Raw genomic sequence first — 23,488 nt, 5'->3', positions numbered from 1 at the left:
CGTAGGAACAGTATCAAATGCCAGAGATACTAACAGACTACCTTTGTAGAAAGAAGAGTCTGGAATTAGTGGGTAAGAGGCCAGGACCCAAAGCGGATTTGTCTTACTTGTTTCTAGCAGTATTTGTAGTAACCAGGCTCGTTACCAAAATAGGGTGAGCTGGAAACCATTAATTCTACCCTGTTCATCCCAGATCCTTTCAAGGGCCAGTTTTCACTCTGCAATGCACAAGCCCGTACAGTAGCTACTGTTTGTTTGGAAGTTGAGACACACATGCCCACACAGCTGCATAAATTACTTAAAATTCATTGCTGGGATGCCGAGACTCCCAAACAGCAACAACAGGAATACACGTTTCAGTATCCTATTTCATCCATTTCTGCAAGCAGTACTAAGCTTCGATAATACAAACAGGAAAAAACCCACTGATGGGTATTACTTTTACGGCGGTACACGACACTGCTCCCCTCTAAACTGCAGCTAACATACCAGAGTTTTAAAGGACAAACTGCAGCTTTTACCCAAAGACAGAGGGGGCAAGAACTGATATTTCTAAATTAATATGAACTCCTCTATAAATAAACACAGGCTGTCACCATAAAGGAGCAGGTGAAGTGTCTCTGTTTCCTAAGCAGTGTAAGGCACTGTTACTGACCTATTAAAGAAGCTGATGTTTGTGTTACCAGTAGCTACATAGAATTTTAATATGCAAGTTATGCATATATATCTACACACACACAGAGCACTGGAAGACACATGGCACCTAGGCCTGAAGACCCATGGGATTTAATTCACTTTTACAAATGACACTCACCAGTCAGATTCGCTGAGGTGGAAAGACAGATAATGACCGCTTATGTCAAGAAAACATCAAATATTCCAGATTAGTTTGCCTGTATGGAAGAACTTTCAACACTCCAAAATAATGTTTTCGTTGTCCCCACAACTTGTCCAACCTAATGTGTATACTTAAAGGAGACGGGGAATCACACGAAGCAAAATTTCACTCCATGCAAAAAGGCATGCCAATGGCAAAGAATATGTAGGGATATATACTAATATTCACAGTTGACATCAGCCCGAAATGCATGTTGCTCATAACAGCAACAGAGACCAGAAAACGCATTTGACATGTTCCAAATACAGCTAAAATCTAAGCCAAAGGCTGTCACTCTCAAATCACAGCACTCATCTCTATGCGTCTCTACTGAAGTCACATTCTGTCCTGCAAAGCGTTGATGACTTCTTGCCCTGTATCCCAGCACTGACAAGACTATTTAAATAAGGACTAAAAGGCAAAGGTTCATATTAAGGGTAAGACAGGTCCAGTTTCAAGACAAGAAATGGCAAATCAAGTTTGTAAAATATTTAATAGAGCAGTTTCCCAGCAGACTCCTGACCAGAATCATAACCAGACTTCTAAAAAGTATATATATTTTTAGATCTGAAAATTTGTCTTTATTTTTTACAAAATGGATTCCAGGAAGTTTAAAAGGCAATATCATAGAGGACTTGGGCGCAGAAATCAGGTGTAGTCATTCAAAGCATTCAAGTAGGAATATGGTAATATAAATATTTGAAAAGCATCTTTTATCATAAATGTTCAAAACAAAATGTATAACTCATTCCAAACTAAAAATTGAGCTTTATAGCACGTATTTCCCTGAACAGAAAAAAATAAGTAACTTTTGAAATATTTCTAAAGGCCTGAAAGCTTTTTTTCTTTGTTAGTTACATTAGAAGACTTGCCTTTGATTAAATTTCTTCCTTTCCAAATATGGAAAGTATTACATCAGTCCACTGTTAAAACAGACAATATGTTGCAAATTAATTCTGGTATAATATGTTCCAACAAAGCCTAGAGTATAAAGGTGCTGAGGTGGCTTTGAGTTTAGTAGTCATCTCCTCTGCTGACAACCTCCTTGCACGTTGGGCGCAACAGTATAGTATGCTCAAACTGCGCTGTGTATGAGCCTTTAATGTCGCATAAGGGAGGATATGGATCCACTATACCCAAGTCGCACAGGTTCTTCAATGCCATTAGGTATTTACTCTCTCCCAGGCGATCTAGCCATCTGCGGCAGAAGGCAAGAGTACCAAAGTTTTCGTTGATAACATTTAGCAAGTGTTTTGCTCTTGGAAGCCTGAAGAAAAAAAAAAACAAACAAAAACCCCAAACACGTGTGAGAAGAAAGAGGTATCATCAGCAAGCATTCACTACAGAAATAGAACACACCAATTAAGAAAAGGGTTAGATTTCAAGGTGTTTTAAGACTGCCCAGTCTTGGGATGTCTGTTCCTACATCAATCAGGTGGTGCCGGTCACAAAAGAAAGTGCATTTTCCTCCCGTAAAGAGGTATCCTTCAAAACAAATCTGAATGCTGCCAAACACACCGGCCATCCATTTCAAATCGGGGAAGTTAGATTGTGAACATATCTGCATCTAACTACCCAAGAAAAACTAAAAACGCAGTGACAGGAATCATTCTCTTATATAATGAAAAGAAGACTCGTTTTGTAAAGAAAACCAGAATTATTCTTGATCCGAAGTGGTTAATAATATGAACTAATTCAGGCATAAACTTAGTGGTTTAAAACTCTGAAGTTTTACTTCTGAAGCCAAATACCTGGTGGGCCTTTTATTCATACTTCTTACGATATATATGGATAAAAAATAGGGATTTACAGATCTGCTAAGAAATAAACTTATTTCCAAACATAAGCAGTTCCTTTCCACCCTTAGATTAATTCTCTTCCTCCTCACCTTTTTAATATTACTAGACTGTTCTATGGAGACAAAATAGAACTATCAGGAGAAGCATGTCTGCCTGCTATGCTTCTAACCATAACAGCCTTCACTTCAGAAAATACGCTGCACTCCTACAAATGCCAAAATACAATCCCAATGAAAACTGAAAATTAATAAGCTATTTCATTTTATAGCACTACACTGAAACAAGAACTTAAAAACCACAAAATATCCATACAAACAAAACAGATGACATGAAGAGCTTGCTATATTCTGGGAACAGCACTAAGACAAATATTGTGACACAAAACCATAATACAAATGTTGATTTTAAAGAACACAAATCTATGCATTTAATATACAAACATAATCTATATATTATTAATTATAAAAAAATTACTAATGATAGGATGTTAAAAAACAATCTAGACTTCTGAAGACATAATCAAGCCTTTTCTCCATTTACAGATTCTTTGGAGTAAATTCCATATTGTTCCAGATTTACAATCAGAGCACATTTCATAACACGAACATTGCTAACACCACCTTTTGAGTCCTCTGACAGCCTGGTTAATCAGTGAAGAACCTGCATTGCATCAAATTTGAACCCCAGGAGAGTAATAGCTCTATCACAATATACCAAAGAAGCCACCAACAACAAAAAAATCCAACCTTATTGGCACATGCCCAACATCAAAGTTCTTCATATAATGAGAACACTCCATATCATCATGAACAACACCTTTTCCTGTGCTACCGAAGGTTTCTATAGCATATACTTCACCTTCCTAAGGAGAGAGAAAAAAAGGGAACATGTTGCAACGTGAAAATAACTGACATTAGGCCATTCTGATATAATGATCTCGGTATAATAACTTCTGAATACAAGTAATTAAATGCGAATAGGTTCAATGACCAAATCAACGTAGAGAAAAATTCAATACGGAGATTTCGCACGGTAAAGTTACAGACATTTCCAGAACATCAGCTATTTATGTTAGTACCATTTTATTTCTTTCAGGACATAAATATCAGCATGTTTCAGTCACAACTTCTCAAAGTCATTGCAGTTAAAACGTTGTCAAAGTAAACATCTAACATAGCCAAAAAACTACATTCTGTTGCAAAACATTTGCTAACTGGAAGTAATTCTCCTTTGCTATTCAGATAGAAGTCCTAGGAAACGTATAGTTTAGATATAGCAAATACACGTTGATTACAGGGACTTACTGCACTGAAGAACTTTCTGCCCAATTTCTGCAAGAATTTTCTGGTAACAGCTGCTAGTATAAACCCTTAACCTGCTCATTTCCACTCCACAAGATGGATTTCTTCAAGAACTGAAGGTGATACATATCTGCAAGGGCATTATCAAAATTCTAGCCAAGAACATACTGAAATGCCATTATATAAACTCATTCGCATATCCTCAACGATAGGACTGTGCAAGGGACTTAACAAGATAGGGCATCAAACATTAATGGACAGCTGGAGCTGGGGTTTTCAGTTTATTACGCTACTTTGAAAGTCACAACCCAAAAATAAGAAGCCATGTGGAAAGCAGTAATGCAGGCTTCAAATTCAAGACAAAAAAAACTCTTAAAGATGCCCTGAATATTCAACTGATTCCATTTAAAAAAACCACCAAAACACAAACACACAAAAATTCCCACACAATCCCACAAAAAAATTCACTTTACGGCCACTTTTTCAGAATAAGGACCCACAGAAGCCCTCTTTCTCGCTGTCACAAAAAACTCATTGGATTGCAGTTTGATACTATAATTAGCACAGTACAGTAAGAGTTTGGCTATGCTCCACATTCTTCATTGGCAAAACCCGCTGTCTTTAATGATGGAGGATTGTGTCCTGAGTAACCTACAGAAGCTGAAGAAATTAAAAAGTGTCTTCTCCCCAGTGTCTGGATATTCAATTAAAACAATCTCAAAGCTCTGAAATCTTTAAGTAAGGTTTGCTTAAAAACCACTTATGTTTTATACTAGTAATATACTAATGATGGATGATATACAAGACCTAACCATTCACTAAGCTAAAACAAGAAGGGCACACAAGCTTTTTCTACCTTCCTTTTCCAACACTCTAATCCCTTTGCATGCTCCTATAAAATGAGAGTTGAAACTTTGTCTTTTTGCTCACATCATTAACAAGGTGATAACAATCATGATACAAGTTCTGGGTGATGAGAGTGAGCCTGCCTCAAAAAAGAATTCTGTCCAGACCACCCCTGTCCCTATTCAGCTCTTACAAGTCTTATTTACTCTGATAGGCTTACTAGTGATCATTGCTGGTCAGTGACCAGGCTTAGAATGAAATTAAAAGCTTCTTATCTCATTACCAATCTTTTAAATAAGCCTTCTTATCTTGTTAGCACACAAGCTTACATCAAAGTGGTAGCAGCTAAATCTGATGTTACAGATTTTAATACCGCCTTTCCTATTGGTATAGTTTGGTACGTCATGTACAGCAATTTCTCTTCCCCTGCTCCAAAACGTATTCAAACATCATCTTTCATCTAACCTCTCACATTAACTACAAATATGCTTATTATTTTGTATCTCTAAAGAAAAGCTGCACTGGAAGCTTTTCAAGAAAGATCTCATATCTAACTGTACTTACAAAAAGTCATCCAAAGCTACAACACTACAGAAGTATTTCTCAAGAATTATCTGAGCAAAAGAAGATTGTTATTTTGTCTTTTTATTTACAGAGTGAACAAACAAGGAAAGTGCAAATGACTGGCAAGTCCAAACACCTTTCGGGAAAATTCTGGTCCCCTCAAGTTCACCCCAAAATCTGAAACTCTTATGCAAGAGTTTCCATAAACATCACTGAGGCCATTCAGATTTCAAGGTTTTTTGGTGGTGTTTTTTTTTTTTTTATTATTGTTTGGTGGTTTGTTTTTTTTTAAATAGCAGGGTTCCAGTGCTTCAATTCCATCAACTGTTAGATACCACAACACTCCAGGGCTAAATGGAGGAGCCACTGAGATGAAATGAGAGCGATCACTTTTTTACAGGAACACTACAAAGTACAGCAAAGTTTCTCCTCTGCTGCTATTATCCACTAGGATCACAAATACTACACATCAGGAGAGCACGGGAAATACTAGCCTTGCAGTGACAGCTGGGGAAACTTAACAGAAAGATTTAAGAACTCCATTTACCTCCATTCTTGTGGCTTCTCCTCCTTTCACAATGGGCACCGTTTTTCCAGCATGTATCCTATATGGCCCAATCGAGTGTCCATTCAAATTGCGAATTGGTTTCACTTTTGAAGAAAACATTCATATTACAGGCAATTTCCTAACAAATGTTAAACCCTTTAAGGCAATTCGGTTTGTTAGTCCACATTGAAAGTACAATACCAACTCATCATATTGCAGAGGAACTCAATACAAAACTATTCACACATCTTGTGGAAATTCCAGCCAAGACACAAGTTAGTTTTGTATGCTGTATCAAACCTTCATTATTAAAGATCAGCAACTCCATCGGTAACAAGAGTTCATTAATAAAGTCAAACAGCAGGTATCAAATAATTTGTACATTCTGAATCAGTTGTTTAGCCTTCGTCTTATCTGTTAAATATCCAATACTTGGAAGGACAAGCCAAGAACATTCCCCCAGAGGAATGGCAAGCCAGCCAGAAACTTGTTATTTATGCAAGTCACTCATACCACACTTCTACTACAGAGGTCTTTTCAATATGATACAAATAAATCAATATTTGTACAAAGATACACACTCTAAGAACACTATTCTTACACAAAGAAAAGAACTTGCCTTGGTATGTTTTGCCATCAATTTCAACCTCATAAGACTCCATAACTTCTTGTATGGCCTCCCCAACATCACAGAGACGTACATCTATTCCAGCACACTGAAAATAAAGCGCAAACATGAATGGAAAATAATTGCAAAGTTTACTGTAAAAGACGTGGTAAACGACTTGCATGATGATCATACCTTTATTCCAGTATTTGTGGCATCCTTTACGGCTTGTAATAATCTGTCATATTTTGGATTGAATGTGACTGTAAAAGCACAGTCAATAATACGACCTGAAATCAGCAGAAGTTAATTAGCATCATAGTCTTTGCACTGAAGAACGTTCTCAAAGTTTTGATTCATAAATGAAAACTAACCACTAATATGTGTCCCAAAATCTATTTTGCAAATGTCATCGTACTGCAGGACTGTTGGATCTCCAGCATTGGGAGTGTAGTGGGCAGCACAATTATTCAGAGAACAACCAGTAGGAAATGCAAGACCTGCATTTAAACCATTTTCCTTTATCAGCTTACGTGAGCAGTCTTCTAGTTTTTCACTAAAAGGCAGTGGGGAGGGAGAAGAAAAAAAAAAGAACAGAACAGCTGTCATTAATATTTCTTACGATCACTTCAAATATATCAATGCAAGAACAAAACCTCAGAAAAATATTCAAGCAAGTGTTTTAATTTGAAATCTTAAACTACTTGTATGCTAACTAGAAGGAGACCCTAGACTGGAAAACATAAGCACAACGTAACAATCTTCAGTTCTTGGTGTTGTTTCTTCTACCCTTTTCTTAGGCAAAATTGACTACCTCACTAGTGTTTTTACTCTAAATTTTAAATATCTATCCTTTACAAGCTACATGTAGCCCACTCTTCCTCAGCAGCAGAGATGGTTATACAACTAAAGTTTAGTTAAATTAAATGAATTTTTTAGAATTACAGGGATTTAAAAAGGAAAAAAAAAATAAAAAAGGAAATAGCCCTCTCATTTATTTTAAAAAAATTCTAATTAAAGAAGAACAGTAACATTTTTTTAATTTAAGCAATAACTGTGATAAAATAACACTTTATGAGACTAGCATTTGTTCTTGGTTTTTGTCTACTCTCAAGCTGTTAGGTACTGGAAAGCTACATGTCCACCAGTGCATATTCTTTTAGTGGCAGTGGATGATGTAAACTGCAGCTCACATTGGTGCATCAAAATCTGATTTTATTTAAGAAAACTATTCACTCAGAGCAATCTGGAAAAAAAAAGAGAGCTTATTTTAATAGGCAAGTACCCAGAGCTTGAGGTACTTCAGGAAGAAAAGTCATATTTTGAGAAAATTATTGGTTGTAACTGTAACAGTCAAACTGTATAATTCAATGACAGATTTGTTTCAGCCAGACTGGTGATTAATTAATGCAGCTGTCTTTCCGCCACTTTCCCTGATATTATATTATTTCTTTCCATTATCTTCACACAGTTACCTTGAGGATCAGCTCTGATTAGCTTCCTTACTATCCTACTCTCGTCAGCACAGTCCTCAGTCATACCAGGCTGAAAGCACATGATTATTATGACTAATAATAATAATAATAATGATAAAGTTATTTATTATAAACTGAGAATAACACAAAGAAACACTGTGTTTCTCCAGAAACATCAGTCCATGAAGACTAAATATAGACAAAATCTTCCTGCCCTGGACCGAGTACACAGCCATGCCTGTTTTATGCCTCTTATCCATTCCCAACCACAGACTGCACCTGAATTGCTCGTCCATGTAGCATTTCACTGACAATTCTGTGAAAAGTGAGAATCGTTTATACTACCGCTATTGCTGCTTCTCTCAGCACCGCTGCAGAACTTATACGCAAGAGTAGCCTGAACATTAAAATCAAGCATGTGCTCCAAATAAGTGAACGTAACTCTAAGCTTAGCTTGAAATTCAGTATGATCCCAGGCCCTGTAAAGCTGCATAAGCTAAGAACATATTTTAAGAGGAAACAAAGGAAATAACTGGGGATACTGGTTGCATACTTTAAACAGAAATCCCCCCCAAGACTCATGACACAGTGAATTAAAACACAAAATTAAGACTAAACGCCTCCCCCTCTGGAGAAAGAAGGAAAATCTACAGCAGAGATCTTTGAGAAGATCTGTATCCTCACCAGATTTCTATCATTGTCATTCCAGGTTTTATCCAGCTCATAACATATTTCCTCACTTGTCTGTGTGCCTCTGCAGCCTCCCGAAAATCATTCCAGATTTCCTCACTGGCTTGGTCTAGCGCTTTCTTTTCTTCACTAGTTGTTCTCCAAGCAGCAGTTCGCCTTCAAAATAAAGAAAGCGTGTCATTAAAAGTTACTATAATCACAGTAGTTATTACAACTTCTGTCTAAAGCCTGCAAAGCGTTTATTAATCAGTCAGGTTTGCATTCACCTATGCAACAGAAAAGATCCTGATCTATAAAATTTTCAGAAAAAAGGTAGCATATAAAAATCTATAAGCACCACAGACTGGCACCCTTGAATGGCAATAACATTGCAGAAAAAAAATAAATCATGTATACATAGAAATTAAACCCAGTTAGACCATGAACCATATTATTCCCTTTACATTTTCAAACCCTCCCAACAGCCCAGAGAAGCGGCATGCTTGAAGGATGCAGGATTCTTTTCAAAAAGACAGAACGAGCGAAAAAAATTCTTATCAGCGCCTGCAATTCTACCTTGAGTTTAGCAGGGCAAATCACTGCAACATGCTCCGCTCGTACAAAAAGCTTATTTTTCGCACAATCTTCCTCATTCAGCCAGTGCTCTTCCTGTATGCAGAAGAATCTCACCACAGTAGTGTAGGTACTTGTCCCCGAAACTTTTACTGACACAGAGACAAGCAGCTCCTTCAAAATTTAAGAGCGTGCAGTTCCAGTATTATTTTTGCTCAGCCTCAGAATATTTAGGTAATAACACCTAACGCAGCGCATAGTAACTATGACACATGCTAGGAGGTTACTTTCTAAATTTGCTGGACGGTGAATTAACATTTGTTCCAGGAGAACACCACTCATTTTGGCTCTTTGGCAGGCTCACAGAACAAAAACAATAATTTTCAATACAAGACTAAATATAAGATTAGTTTTGAATATATTTTTTTATTATGCAAGAAACCATACAATTAAGGTTCCAAGAAAGCAAATAAACAAAAATGTAATTTAAGCACTCCACCAACTGTCAGAACTTAACCAAGACTACTCTTCTGACTACAAAGTAGAGATACCCTTCAAATGGTGAAGCTGAAGCCCCGTAATGACGCAAAAAAAGCCCTGGTGAAAACTCTAAGAACAACTCCATACATGCTAGGCAGCACAAATACTACTAAAAACAATAGACAGCTGCACATCCTGGTAGGTGGGTCATAAAAGAAAAGGGACGATAAACCAGAAGGACCAAAGATGCTGAACTACACTGAAGTTTCTGAATTTAGAAATTAACTTTTACCTTTACGTACGTGAGCTGATTCTAAGCTAACAACAGAATATGCAGAGTTAAAGGCTTACTTTTTGAAATACAGAAGTGTAGCTACTTACCCGTTTCATAGACATGTAGCTTGGCTCTACTCTTAAGTTTCCTTCACAGCCAAAAAACAGGCATGAGGGAGCCAAGAGACTATGCCCTGCAATTTTGCTGCATTTTGAACTCAGTATTTATACAGCGTTAAGAGGTCTGCAATCCTAAAGCAGAGCTGAAAAGATAAAGAAGGCTAACAGGCTAGTCCATATAATTTTTCTCAGGATGACCAGAGAATCCACGTATTTTGAGACCTTGCTTCCTTTGAACTTCTCGGTCCTTTTCAGATAAAGTAACAAATGCAAAGGAGAAATCCCATGCTTACTTTCCTGAGCAGTCTTCTTGCTCCAACAGCAATCATCACACATACTACTCTTAGAATTTGCCTTATCCCTGGTAAATTCCGCCAAAAAAAAAAAAGAAAAAAAAAAGCTCAACAGGCTGCAACACCTGAGCCCCCTTACTGTGCTTGGAAATTAAGACTATTGCCAGACCAGCAGTCATGGCACACGAAGACGGAAAAGGTGTACTGCAGAAAGCCAGTGGGGAGAGGGACTTGAGGATCTTTTCAAACTGTTCTGGATTCCAGCAGCGAACACCCTCTGGTAGCAAGAGCTGCTGACAGAGTCTGGGCAGCTGCTCTGCCAGCAGCCTTGGACTTAAGCGCAAACTCCAGCAAACTGGCAGAAAGCCATCCTCCCTCTATCCTACTGTATTTCAGCATATAGTCACTCCATGCAAGACAACTGGGGGCAAAATAGCCTCTACATTTAAAAATACTATATCAGACCTAAAGCATTTTGCTGCCAAAGCTGCACAACTGCCACCTGGGAGCTCAGGAAAGGAGGCGACATGAAATCCCACTTGGGCCTAAGCAGTTCAGGACGTGTGAGAAGTCCATCAATCAGCTAAAGGTCACACACCAAACATCAAGTCCTCCGACAGGTACATAAGCTAGAAAGCTTTTCTGAGGACAGTTTCCTAATGTGCTGGCTACCACGTAAGTAATCCTAAAGTGTTCACCTCTTGCTCCAAGTCATTTGTTCCCATCTTTTCACTCCAGTTCACAGCTCCCAGTTTTCACTAGTACGAATCTTTACAGGATTGTGTCACGCAGATTTTAGTGATCAAAGACAAGAATTCCAGAAAGTAATTCCCCCAGATTATTTTAACCCAGACAACAGCACAGGGGCAGAAACAAGCAGGCAGGGACAAGAATTCCTTAATCCCACTTTAACCAAACAGTGCATCATGAAAAGCTTATAGCTTTTCTGGCCTTCATGTGGCATCACTTCAAATTCAGGTGTCTTCATCACAAAACACAAGCCTTCAAATAGAACTAAATACCCAAGATATAAAGAAACCAAAGCTGTTAGTGTGTTGTCTATAAGAATTGATTCTCTGCTATTTCTTCCCCTGAAAATTGAATTACACCCACTTCTCGTTCAACTTCCCACACAAAATACACAATTCTAGGTTGATGAGAGATAACTTTAGAAAGCATGTGACATCAAGAGTTAAGAATAGAAGTGCAACTCTTTAAATAAAAAAATCAAAGACAAAACCCTACTGACCTCAGCATGAATAAGTGAAGTGGCACAAAAATGCTTCACTAACATATAAAATAAAACTACTATTCAGAATAGGAAATATCCTAGCATTCATGTCAGCTACTAATTTAAGTAGCTGATTATGCTAGGAAATGCTAAAGTAGCATCATAAGATTTAAATATTTAAATTAGGAGCAAAACCAAACATATATTTGCTTAAGCAAATTATATAAAGGTACTACCTCATGTTCCTTAGAAGAGTGTATTCTTCCATAGCAGAACACTCTTGGTACAGAAAAGACGTCTCACTTAAATCCTTCTAGAAAAGGTGGTTTGGTTTTGTTGGATTTGTTTTTTTTTTCATTTCAAATGAATAACAGCAAGCCCGGAATAAAACATTTAATCCTCAATAGCTGGATACGTAATAGAAGTGTAAAAATCATGTGTCATTTGTTAATAAACTATGAACACCCTTAAGATGTTTATCATTTAATTTCCTGAATCGCTTAAATCATGTCTTTCTGAACATGGCATATGCATATACAGTCACTTAACTCTTAACTATGAAAGAATCACTCGTGGATCAGCCCGTCAGGACTACCCTGTGGAAGTCCTTCATTAGCATGCTAACATTGTGCATACCATCAAGACATTTACTTATAAATACGAGCACACCTTGTGATCAAATTGAGCTCATTAAAAAGAATAAAAGGCTGCCTCAAACCAAATTTTAATCTCATAAAAATGAAACCATATTATCTGGGAATATCTGTACGAATTTGTAGGATGTACGAGACTCTTAACTATGTTGCTTACACTCTATGAGAAACAGGCACTGACTTTAAACAGCCAATAAATGTTTCAAAGTAATTTGATTCTGAAGAAAAAAAGCAATTGAAAACTAAACAACATGTCCAGAAATATAAATATTTATCTACTCTCCCGCCCCACCCCCCCTTTGGTTTAGCCTATTTTTTCAGAGTTTTGATTCAAAATTTCCTGGGAAGTTTTCAGTAATACTTGGTCTTTTCATCCAGATTTTCATGCATTTGAAGCTGATTCCGCCCCTACTACCCATATGAGTAAAACAAGACCTTCCACAACACTTCATGTAGGAAAAATCAGGAAACTCAGTCAATCTGGTATATCCTAGTTCCTAATAAAGCATAAGGAAGTAGTAGCACCCTATGAAAAAGTAAGGACGCACATCTCCATTCCAGTAAACCACTAGCAGCTGTTGTTTGTTTAGTAAAATTGCACATTACTCCCACATCACTATGAATTATAAAAAACACTTTAGGTTTTAATAACTATATATCCATACAAACAAAGAGTAGCAAAGTGCAGAATATACCACTTAGGCTTTTAGATTAAACTGTCTTATACCCTCAGATTGACATATGTCTACCAATAAATAAAAAAAAAAAAAAAAAAGAAGTAGTTGACATCTAAATGCCCCCAAAAATGCTGCATAATAGCGTCTCATCCCCCTAAATTTTAAAAGTTCACTCGGTTCTAATTCAGACCACATTCTTCCTACAAACTGCCTACTGAAATCCTGTTGGTCCCTTGGGTCTCCTGCCTCATGGCAATTCTGCTCACACAGGCTATACCTTAATTAAAAGGTTAGGGAAGGAAAGGAGGAATGTTTCGGGCCTGAAGACTTCTATTCAGTAAGTTCTTAGATGATCCAGTTAGGGGGAAAAAACCAAAATGAAAAACGCACATTGGAACTCACTTCGTCTATTTAGTTGTACATTAACAGTTTTGCAATTCAGCACATCCAGATGACAGCATCTATTTTTTAAGCTTAAAACACTCACCCATCTTGTGTTGGTGGGTATTCACATTCTTCTCCCTTTGGGAATATGTTGCTGGGAAATAGATCACATATTGGAATAGAAGGTGGATCGGTCTGGACCTTAGCTGTTGAGTATAATTTAAGAAAGTTTTACATATGGTACACTGGAAATACTAAGTACCTTATTTCAACCATAAAAGTTAAACAGCACAATTATTTAAAATCCCCTTACTAGAGTTTGAGCTTCTACCAAGCCAACATCATATCACAATGCCCTCATATGACTTTATTTGGCCAATGCTCAAGAAAAAAAACTCGGCCACACTTAGCCTACAAATGCAAACTGCATCCAAAAATTTGTTTCAACTGCCAAGAACAGCAGTTACACATGCTTATACCAAATATTCATGCAGTCTATCTTTATTTTTGTGCTTGATACCTACGTCCTTTCTTCTTTTTCTTCTTCTTCTTCTTTTTCCCTGTTGCTCCATCTCCTTCACCCTCTCCATCTACAGGAAAGAAAGTGCTGAAGTGAACATAAAATAACCTTGAAGAACCAGAGAATTTTGAATGAGACACAAAAACATCTGGACTATCTGGAAACACTTCTTTCACAGCAGAATTTCATGGATTAAAAAAAGACAGATAGAAGTTTTCACCAAACCATAAGCATTTTCAGTCCCTACACCAAACACAGACCTAAGAAAATACTTTCTGAAGTTGATGACTTAAACACATCACCAAACAGAGCGGGAAAAAAAGCAGCTCAGGGAAAGAGTTTTCAGAAAGTCCTACTTTAAATTCCTCTATTCTCAATTCACTCAAAAAGAAGCCTGGGGACAGGGGAGGGCGTGAGAGAAAACTGTACTAGACACAACAGCTAAGAGAAAGCTGGGAACTACTGCTTCAAACCCATCTTCTGATGCTTCAGCTGAAGAAGCTTTACGCTTCTGGAAAGATAAAAAACCCAAGCAAGTAAAGATGACAGCACTTAGGTCAGGATGAGTTTAATCTGGAGATAACAGGGAAACTCACAACCAGCACTGAACAAAACCACTGCATGTGGGATGTACCAGTGGGAGGTTTTCAGAGAGCACAGCACGTAAGCACCATGAATCGGCCACACCATGTTACAGTCACATTTGGGAGCTAACAAGAACCCCAAGTACTTCACATTCGGATACATCTAACGCTTAGTTACTTCATACACAATGAATTATTTACCTAATGTGATACCACCTAACTAAACCTTCTGGACCTAACCACAAGTTCATTTCAAAATGGGTAAGTACCAGTCATCTACATTTATAGCATTTATTTTTATCTAAAGCAAAAAGTAAAATTGAAAGAACTTTCAGAATCAAGTGAAAGCACTGCCATTTTGAATGCATCTACACAGCAACGTGTACATGCTTACTTATTTAAAAAAAAAAAAAACAAGCCAAAGAACTGACTGGTTCTTCCAGTCACTAGATTTCAAGCCTCTCATGATGGTCAGTGTCATCCACGTTTTTATGCCATAATGACTGCTGTAATCCTGCAGCTGGGGCAAATTTCAGTAATGTGCCACCCCTGCCCTTCCTCAGCTCATTTTGGCATTAAGTATCTTACACTTGCAATTTTTTTACAAAAATTCAAATAACTTGTACTAGTAGTGTAACTACAACGCAGTCCAGCCTACCAGACTCTCCATCAATCCGTATTTCACAGATAGTCAAAACCCCTTAACAGCGCATATACGTTTCCTTAAAATGTTGTAACTTTGCCATATTTCTCTTGACCTTAAGCTGTTCTCAAACCATTCATCAAAAAAAGAATTAGACATGACTCCATTTCATTCACCAAGTGATTCGGCAATTAGTTTTGTTGGTTTTTTTTTTTAAACACTAGGCCTAACAGCATTTCTTAAATGTTGTTGCTGTAGCTGTCTGCTTATTGTGGCTTTTTCATACATCACTGCACGTGAATCTGCCAACTGCAAGGCAAACTAACCGGACCTACACTCTCATGTCCTTGAAGACTGCTGCAGACGAACTGTGCTGCCAGAAACATAACTACTGCATCTGACCAATACCCTGTTTGTCTCCATGTTCAGCTAGTAATGAAAACAATTTTCAGCAGAAAAGCAATTTAAGGTCTTTGCAAAACTGAAGCCCATCCTTATGCCATTTTAGTACAGCTTTTTAATAACTTAGCCTAATATCATTCAAGAGTGTTATCTATCAACATGTTTTAACACTGCAATGGAAATGTGAAGAGCACTTCCTAATCTCTCCCAGATTTCAAAAGGTATACAGTCTAATTTCTGAAGTCACTCAGTTATGGGTCTATCAAGGGGGAAAAAAAAGGGGGGGGAGGGAGGAAGGTGTTTTATTGGTTTTAATCTAATGCACCACTATGTCTTAAGCAACAGCTCTGAAAATACACAATTAAGATGGCAAGTGGTAAGAACAAGCACAAGAAAGAACACACAGTTGTCTTCAAAAAGCTTACAGCAATTTTTTTTCTGAAAAAAATTTAATGTTTTTCTAAAAACACATCCAAGTCTAATACGTGAAAAAAAGGCAGATTATCATTTCAGTGATAACACCACTTCATTTTTTTATACTTTCTAATACTGCAATACTAATTGCTAATACTGTAAAAAGTATAAAAGGACACTGCACTTGATCTGCAGCTAACAATGTTATTTATCCTGAGATGGAACTAAAACTATTCTAATAATTTTCAAAGATTTTTTTCATTGTATAAAGTTTTCACTATCCTCCTCAATACTTCTTAGCTTAGTTGCAATGATGGCAAAGCACATATTGTATTAATTATCTTTCAACTCCATAACCTGAAATATACTATAAAACAAATAATCCATCAGAATATGCTTCTACTGAAAGTAATTGCATAAAACCGGATGCTATATAAAGAATAATAATGTTCAAAGAGCATGCGTAATTTTATATATCTTGGCACATTTATTTCATTTTTTTTAAACTCCTATATATATTAAATTCTGGAATGTTGAATTCCAGCAATAGTCAACTAGGAAAATTTGTAAGCAGAACAATAAGGACCATTTTAGGGTGCTGTGCGAACTTTAAATGCTAGTTTACAAGAAGGAAACTACACTTCTAACTTAAGAGATACATTTTCTTAAATGTTTCTATTGAGAACCACTCATCGAAACAAAGACAGCATTTTGATCTCATATTCCTACAGGAAAGATGCATCCAGCCTGCATTTCAGTACCAGGCATTTGCTTAGAACATCAGCTGCATAGCACAAGCAACACACAAGGTGTATGCCTTGCTTGTGTATTAATCTCTCCCCAGTTCAGTTTTAATGAAAAATTACGATTACACATGGACAGGTTTCAAGTGACTGGTACAGGCTCCGAGACCTATTAATTAAAATGCTCCCTTATAATCTTCCTCTGTATATTTTGTTCTAAGCCAAGAATAAGACAGAATTTGGAACATAAATTTATACTGACCATGGTAATGCAAGTGAGAATGATTTATAGCTTACCTTATCTTAAATTAAACATTTCCCTGCAGTAACAAGATCCTTGAAAACAAGAAACTTTATAAAGCTGTTGTCCCTGTTATTTTTTTATATGTATGCGTGACAGCTAAATTGCTGCCAAAAAAGTAAAAAGTATATATAGCTACATCTCCACTCGCTCAAGCTGAAAAAACAATTAAGCAACCCAGAATCAAAAGACATTTGTAAAGGTTTGTTAAAATGGGAGTCTAAGAAGTAGTTGAAATTTAAAACGACAAGAGAAAAGGTAAGTTGCACTTGCCTTCATCATCATCATCTTTTTCTTTCTCCTCCAGTGCTTGTTTATCCAATTGTTTTGCTACATCATCGAGAGCACCTTCCATTTCCTTATCTGTTTCTTGTCCTGTTTGGAAAATCAAAGTATGACTTACAGTAAAAGCATAAGTCCACATTAGTAAACATCAACCCTCAAAACTTTATAGAAATATTATGCTGTACTCATCCTGCAGACACCAGAGCACTTGCTGGGTTTTTTTGTTGGTGGTTTGGTGTTTGTTTTTTTTTTTGGTAAAGTAGATTCAATGTGTAAGGTTGTAGGGCACTTCTTCTTGCCATAGCAGCAGCCTGCTCTTGTGAGATAATATGGGTGTGAAGTAGATAATTATAAACGCACAGCATGATCACCACTAACTGCCAGCCTGCTAAAACAAACCCAAACCGTAGCTCCTTTAGACTGTTTGCCCAGACTTGCTCCAGCTCTCTCAGCGAACCTGGGAGGGGTACGGAGACTCCATCATGCGGGATGACTTTTACAGCAGCAGCCTTACGCCTTTCCCCCCTCAGGGCACAGGAGGAGACGAGGGAAGGGCTCGCTTCCCCTACGTGCACCGGAGCCGGGAGGACTTCCCTCACCCCAGCTCCCACGGTGCTGAACGGCACCAGCCCCCACCAGCCCCCTCCTCGCCGAGGGGATCCCCCTCAGCCCGCACAGCCGCCACGGCCCGGGGCAGCGGCCTCGGCGGCGCCCATCGCCCTGCCCGCCCCCCGGGACCCTTTAGCCACCCGCGGCCGCCTACGAGGCCCGCTCTGACGGGTCGCGGCCCCCTCAGGCCGCCCCGCCGGCCTGTCAGCTGAGGGTCCTGGCGCGGCGCGGCCCGGCCCCTACCCGCGGGGCCCGCTTTGCCCTTCTTCTTCTTCTTGCGCTTCTTCTTGGCACCATCCTCCGCGCCGAGCCCCGCCGCGCCGCCCTCCGCCCCGTCCTTGTCCTCGGGCTCCGGCGGCAGCTCGCCGTTAAGGTGCTTCTCCGCCTCGGCGGCCGCGCTGCCCGCCTGCCCCACGCCCGCCATGTCGCCGCGGCCGCGCCGCCTCCCACACACGGGGCGAGCGAGAGAGAGCGAGCGGCGGGGCCGGCCCTGCGCTCTATGGTAAGCGCGGGGCACGCCGGGAAGGCTGGAGGACTCCGCCGGGGAGGGGAGGAAGACGGGGAGGAGGAGCAGCAAAGGCCTCCCCTCCCCCCGCGCCGCCCAGCTACGGGCCGGCGGCCACTGAGGGGAGGTGGTGTAAGGGCTGCGCACGGCTTTCGGAACCCCGCTGTCCCTCGCCGCCTGCCCCCGGGTCACCGGCCCGCGGCGTGGGGCACCGGCGCCATCGCTGGCCTCAACCTCTGTGTGGGGGGCACCGATGGGTGCGGGCGCCATGGCCGTCTTCAGCTTCTCGGGGTGGGGGGGGCCGGGGGCACTATGGTTAAAGCAGAATAAACCTTGCGTGATGGATCGAGTGAGCCATTTAATGCTTGTTGCTATTTTCCGGCTGGTTTGTTGCCCCTACTCCAGTCAGAATTGATGTTGTCCGAGGCTGATGAAGAGAGCCGTGGAGGAGTAGCTCTTTCTCATACTGAGAATGGATGACACAAAAGCACGTGCACTAATGTTGCCTAGAACACTTTATTGCTTTCTGTTCTGGTTTTGTAATTAAGTAGAAGAGGAATCTATAGAGGTGGGGTTTTTTTTTGTGGTTGGCGGCAGTGGGAGGGGGAACATCAGGGGTAATTCACTGAATTCTCCGTTTTGAGTCATCTTAGATCTTCCTGTAGCCGGGCATTGTAATGGTGTCAAGAGATCCTATAGCAGTGTTTCTACTTTTGTGTTTGATTTTAATCCATTAGTCTCTCGTATACCAGACTGTTCTTACCCCTCACTATATCCCCTTTTGGTGCCTTTGACAGCTTGAAAATGAGAGTTACTAGCTTGTGCTCCTGGTCCATTCGCTCTGGTATGTGCCAAAGCAGACAAGTTGCCAGACCATGGATTTTGTTGACTCTAGAACTGAAGTCACAGATAAAGGAGGCCATAAAGTCTACGGAAGCCCAGGGAATATAGATGGAGAAATATTGACCAGAGATAGATAAAGGAAAAATAAGGCACGTAAGGATACATCTTGTGCAGGGGCCGCAGACATGAGATCCAGAAGTGAGGACATCAGAGAAAAAGGGACAACAAGCAGAACAGATATTTCTGTGATCGGCAGAATTAATGAAGCCAGTTTTCTCAGAGGGTTGTTTCTTTCCTTCCTAGAATGACTCCAGCACCATTCATAATCAGTGAGGTACCCCAGTGAAGGGAGAGATGGCTTGTGCTTTTAGTGCTACACGTGCAGTTGGCCAGCTGACTGGTGCCATGTGGCTCAGCAGAGTTTGGCCTGCCTTTTTTTTTTTTTTTTTTTTCGGTGGGGACACTTCCTTGAACCTCTGTCATCTACCCAGCTGCTGATTTTCACACAGTCCAGGCGTCATTGTCTTCGGGTGTTATTCTGCCCAACCTGGCTGAAACTGGGCATTTCCGTAAAGTGCCTTTCCTTAAAAAAATAGGCTAAAAATAAATTGTGGAGGGGGGTCACACTTTACTTACCAAAGAATATGAATAAAAAAACTAGCAGAGTGAAAAAATTGGCAGTGAGCTAGAAGGGGTAGGATTTAACAGTGTGTCTGTACAGTTTGAGGTGATGTTATGCACTGAGTGCTGTTACTGGACCCGGGAGCGCTCCGTAACCTGTGTTCATTAGGCTTGCAGGGAAGAGACCACGTAGGATGGAGCAAAGTTAAGCACCTTCCGGGCTGCGCTGCTTCCAGACCCAGAATTAGTGGCATACTCTATATAAGAGAGTACAGACAGCCAACAGGATAATAGCTTGATAACCAACGTGCAAAAATAGGAATGCTGAATGAAAAAAATTGCCAAGTGGGACTAAGAAGCTGGACTGACTGCATTAACAAAGCAAACATTAAAGAAAGACTGACAGCTGGATTCCACATTCCCCACCCGGCAGCTTTGAAGAGGACCTGGTCTCTTAGAAGCAGAGAGAGTAAGCCACGTCTTGTAGCATGCCCTTACCAGCTCAGATTTTTTTTGCCCCCATTCTGTCATTGCCAGTCAGCTGTTCCTAGCATTTAATACACATTATAGTAATGAATGCTACATTTTCCAATTTCATGCTATACTAGGCAGCATGATAAGAAGACAGTACTGGACAGGCCGTAGGCCAGAAGAGGCATGTGAATGCCATTTTTAGTTGGATAAAGATACTGGGGGTTTTTGTTTTCTGACAGGGGTATTCCTTTTTCTTAGCCAGCCTCCCGGACAAAGGCAGGCAGTAGCTGGGGAGTTAAGGGAAGGGATGAATGCAGTCCAAAACATGTGGTAACTAAGCAGCAGGGCTTGAAACCCTGTCCTGAAAGATAACAGAGACTCACCTCTTCTTCTTCCAAGGAGGCAGCTCCCATTGCACTATTTTCCTAGCAAGAGAAGTTATGATCTTTCAGGGTATGTTATGTTTTCTTTTGTGTATTCTTTTCAAGCTGTATGTAAGTGTCAAGAAATGGCATGGAATGGAGTGGGGGAACTGTCTCTGACAGCTGCAGTTTAATCCTGGAAGAGAGGGAGGAAGGACAACTAGGGAGTAAGTGGCCTGTATCAGTCCCAAGAAGAGTTGAGCAGAGGGATGTTATATTTGTTTCTGTTTGTGCTTCTGGGACTGATGCCATTATTTATGTGTTTATCATACTTTAATATTCTTTTTCCTAGCTTAGCACCAAAACTCATAGTCCTTACTCGGCTCTAAAAGTCCACTGAAGTCAATGGGATAATTTTTATGACGAGAGTTTTAATATTGTGCCTAAAGGCTGGATGTAGACAAAGAAAACGTTTCTTACATGAGAGCAAATATGTCTTATGAAGTCTAGAAGGAAAGATATTTCCCCTCACCAGTTGCTGAGGACAGAGGACACTTGTACTTCCTCAGCCATCATCACCCATAGCATTTACTGTGGGAATGACAGCTCTCACCAAAAAGTGTCTTCCTTAGCATGAGCAAGACAAAGGGCTTCCTCAATTCTGAAACCATTCCTTCTCTAAAATTTTACTTGAAACCTAGATGAAATAGCTAAATCAAAGTTAAAAGTGACAAAAGCAGCCAAAGAATTCACATTTAACACTGTTTACTGTGGACTTCTTTCAGCATTCCTTAGCGACTTTTTTTTCCCCCCACCAAACACCAGTTTGATTACAGCCTGTCAGCCATAATCCAAACATACTGGCTTGTATCAGCTAGTGTCACAACATCTGTGTCCTTCGGAGGACAGATTTTCAAAGGATGCAAGGAGAGCTTCTAAAAAGAAACAAATTTAATCTGTTTTACTGCTGAAAGTCACCTTGAGAAGCACAGCTGCTGTTTGTACACTCAGACTGGGACAAAGCACACGCTTTTCAGTTTGCATGAATAGATGCATGCTGTGAAATATAAAAATAAGTCAGTTTATTGCCTCCTCTGGAGCTCATTTTTAAAATTGCTTTTAAGCGACAAGATTCGCATGAACAAAACAAACCATTGTCTGGACCAATGCTTCAAAAAGATTCCTTATGTTTCTGTGATAAGGAGCTATTGCACTGGGCATCTATGCAGATGTCTGCGTTAGGATGTGCTCCAGCGAGCGTCTCCCTGGCAGCAGATCTCTGTGCCTGGGTGCAGTCTTGGTAGGGGATGGAAAGGCAGCACAGAGTCAAGGTATCACACTGGTATCTTTCAAATAATTTTTTTATATTTATGATAGTCATAAACCTCCTTTTTCTAATAAAAGCATATTTATTGATGTACTCACTGAGTCATAACTGCAGATGGAAGCAGTCTTCTTTTTCAGATTGCAAATGGAGACATTGCCTATCCTCAGAAATGATTGTAGGTCATATCTCATAAAAACACTAGTTTAGAGTAGTATGAACCTAAATTATCAAAAACTGATATTTTGTTCTTCAGTTTTGTAATCAACTTCATATAATTTAATCCACTGACACATTAATGTATTCCCATTCATACAGTGGTGGTTCCTGTATTATTTGAAGCAGATATTCAAGGCCTCACACAGAAAGTAATTCCTCAGCTTTGCTGTTAGTGTAAAAAAAAATGAACAGTTTCTTTGTCACAGCCTGCTGACATAACTATGTCCCTCTGGGGTGCTCCATCCCTTCTTCATTCCAGGGAGTAATGGAACCAGTATTTACAGCTGCAGCACTGGAGGCAGGACCTGTATCTTTCTTTGTCAAGGTATTTTCTTTTATATCCAGGATATTATTCTGCTTCCCTCTTCCCCTTCACACCCCCTCCAGTCTTAAATTTGAAACATTCATTTTGCCGTAGATGAAAACTAGAGAGGGGCCAGAAGATACCAGAACAACTGTCCTCATATTTCACTACAGATCTTCCCACGAGACACCAGTAGTGATGGGAGCAGGGAAGTTTCTGTCAACTAGTTTTCAGGGAAGACACGAAAAGGCCTCCCAAGGTAGATGTGGCCAGGCAGAACAGGAGAGATGGGGGAGGCACATGACGAGAACTGGCATCCCACCCTGTAGTGTGAGCAAAGGGAGACAAGCGGGAAGGTGACACTGCCCTATACCTAACCCTGACTCCTTGGGATGTAGTACCTAATGTTCATTTCTGCTGTCAGCGTTTCATGAGTTTAATATATTTAACATACAAATCTTGAGCAGTTAGTAAAAGAATGCCACATAATAGCCTTGTTCTATTGTTTAGTCATGGACTGGACAACAGCACATTTTACAGCTCTGTGGATTTCATGAAGTTTATGTTTGCTGACTAATGTACTGAGAGCTGGTGTTCACAGCATTCCTCTGGGGTGTGACTGCTCTGGATAACTGGGTTTTAAATTCAGGTTTCATTAGTTTTGCTTTAAACTGATCTTTTTGTTCCAAGGACAAACCTTGTTTTGCCTAACTTGCTTTTGAATTTCATAAATTTACTCCAGGTTGTTTCAGTCTATGAACATGTTTGTTTGCACTCAACTTAAGAGTGTAAGAAGCTACCATTGAAACTGGACGGGGTAACCATGTAGTTATAGCTAAGCTGTAAGAAGCTTGAGGAGTAAGACTTTTTTGGTAAGCTTTCTTTGTATTTTAGATTTTAAAACTCCTAAAACTTGCTAATAAATTGTCCATATTGGCAGTCCTCTAATTAAACTGTTATAGTTTA

General features: G+C 39.6%; 1 protein-coding gene across 1 annotated transcript; it reads right to left on the bottom strand.

Annotated features, from left to right (window-relative positions):
• Nucleotides 1-1,351: 1,351 nt before the first annotated feature.
• Nucleotides 1,352-18,406, bottom strand: METAP2 (methionyl aminopeptidase 2). Its single transcript, XM_074575361.1, has 11 exons — nucleotides 18,114-18,406; nucleotides 17,250-17,351; nucleotides 13,894-13,959; nucleotides 13,473-13,575; nucleotides 8,701-8,862; nucleotides 6,916-7,097; nucleotides 6,737-6,831; nucleotides 6,554-6,650; nucleotides 5,935-6,038; nucleotides 3,423-3,538; nucleotides 1,352-2,144 (listed from the first exon to the last, which is right to left on the bottom strand). The coding sequence occupies exons 1-11, from the start codon at nucleotides 18,292-18,294 to the stop codon at nucleotides 1,892-1,894; spliced, it is 1,461 nt and encodes a 486-aa protein (XP_074431462.1). The 5' UTR covers nucleotides 18,295-18,406; the 3' UTR covers nucleotides 1,352-1,891.
• Between the last annotated feature and the right edge of the window lie 5,082 nt (nucleotides 18,407-23,488).

The sequence above is a fragment of the Larus michahellis genome, chromosome 1 (assembly GCF_964199755.1).
Source record: "Larus michahellis chromosome 1, bLarMic1.1, whole genome shotgun sequence".
NCBI lineage: Eukaryota > Metazoa > Chordata > Aves > Charadriiformes > Laridae > Larus > Larus michahellis.
This window is presented reverse-complemented; position numbering and strand designations above follow the sequence as displayed.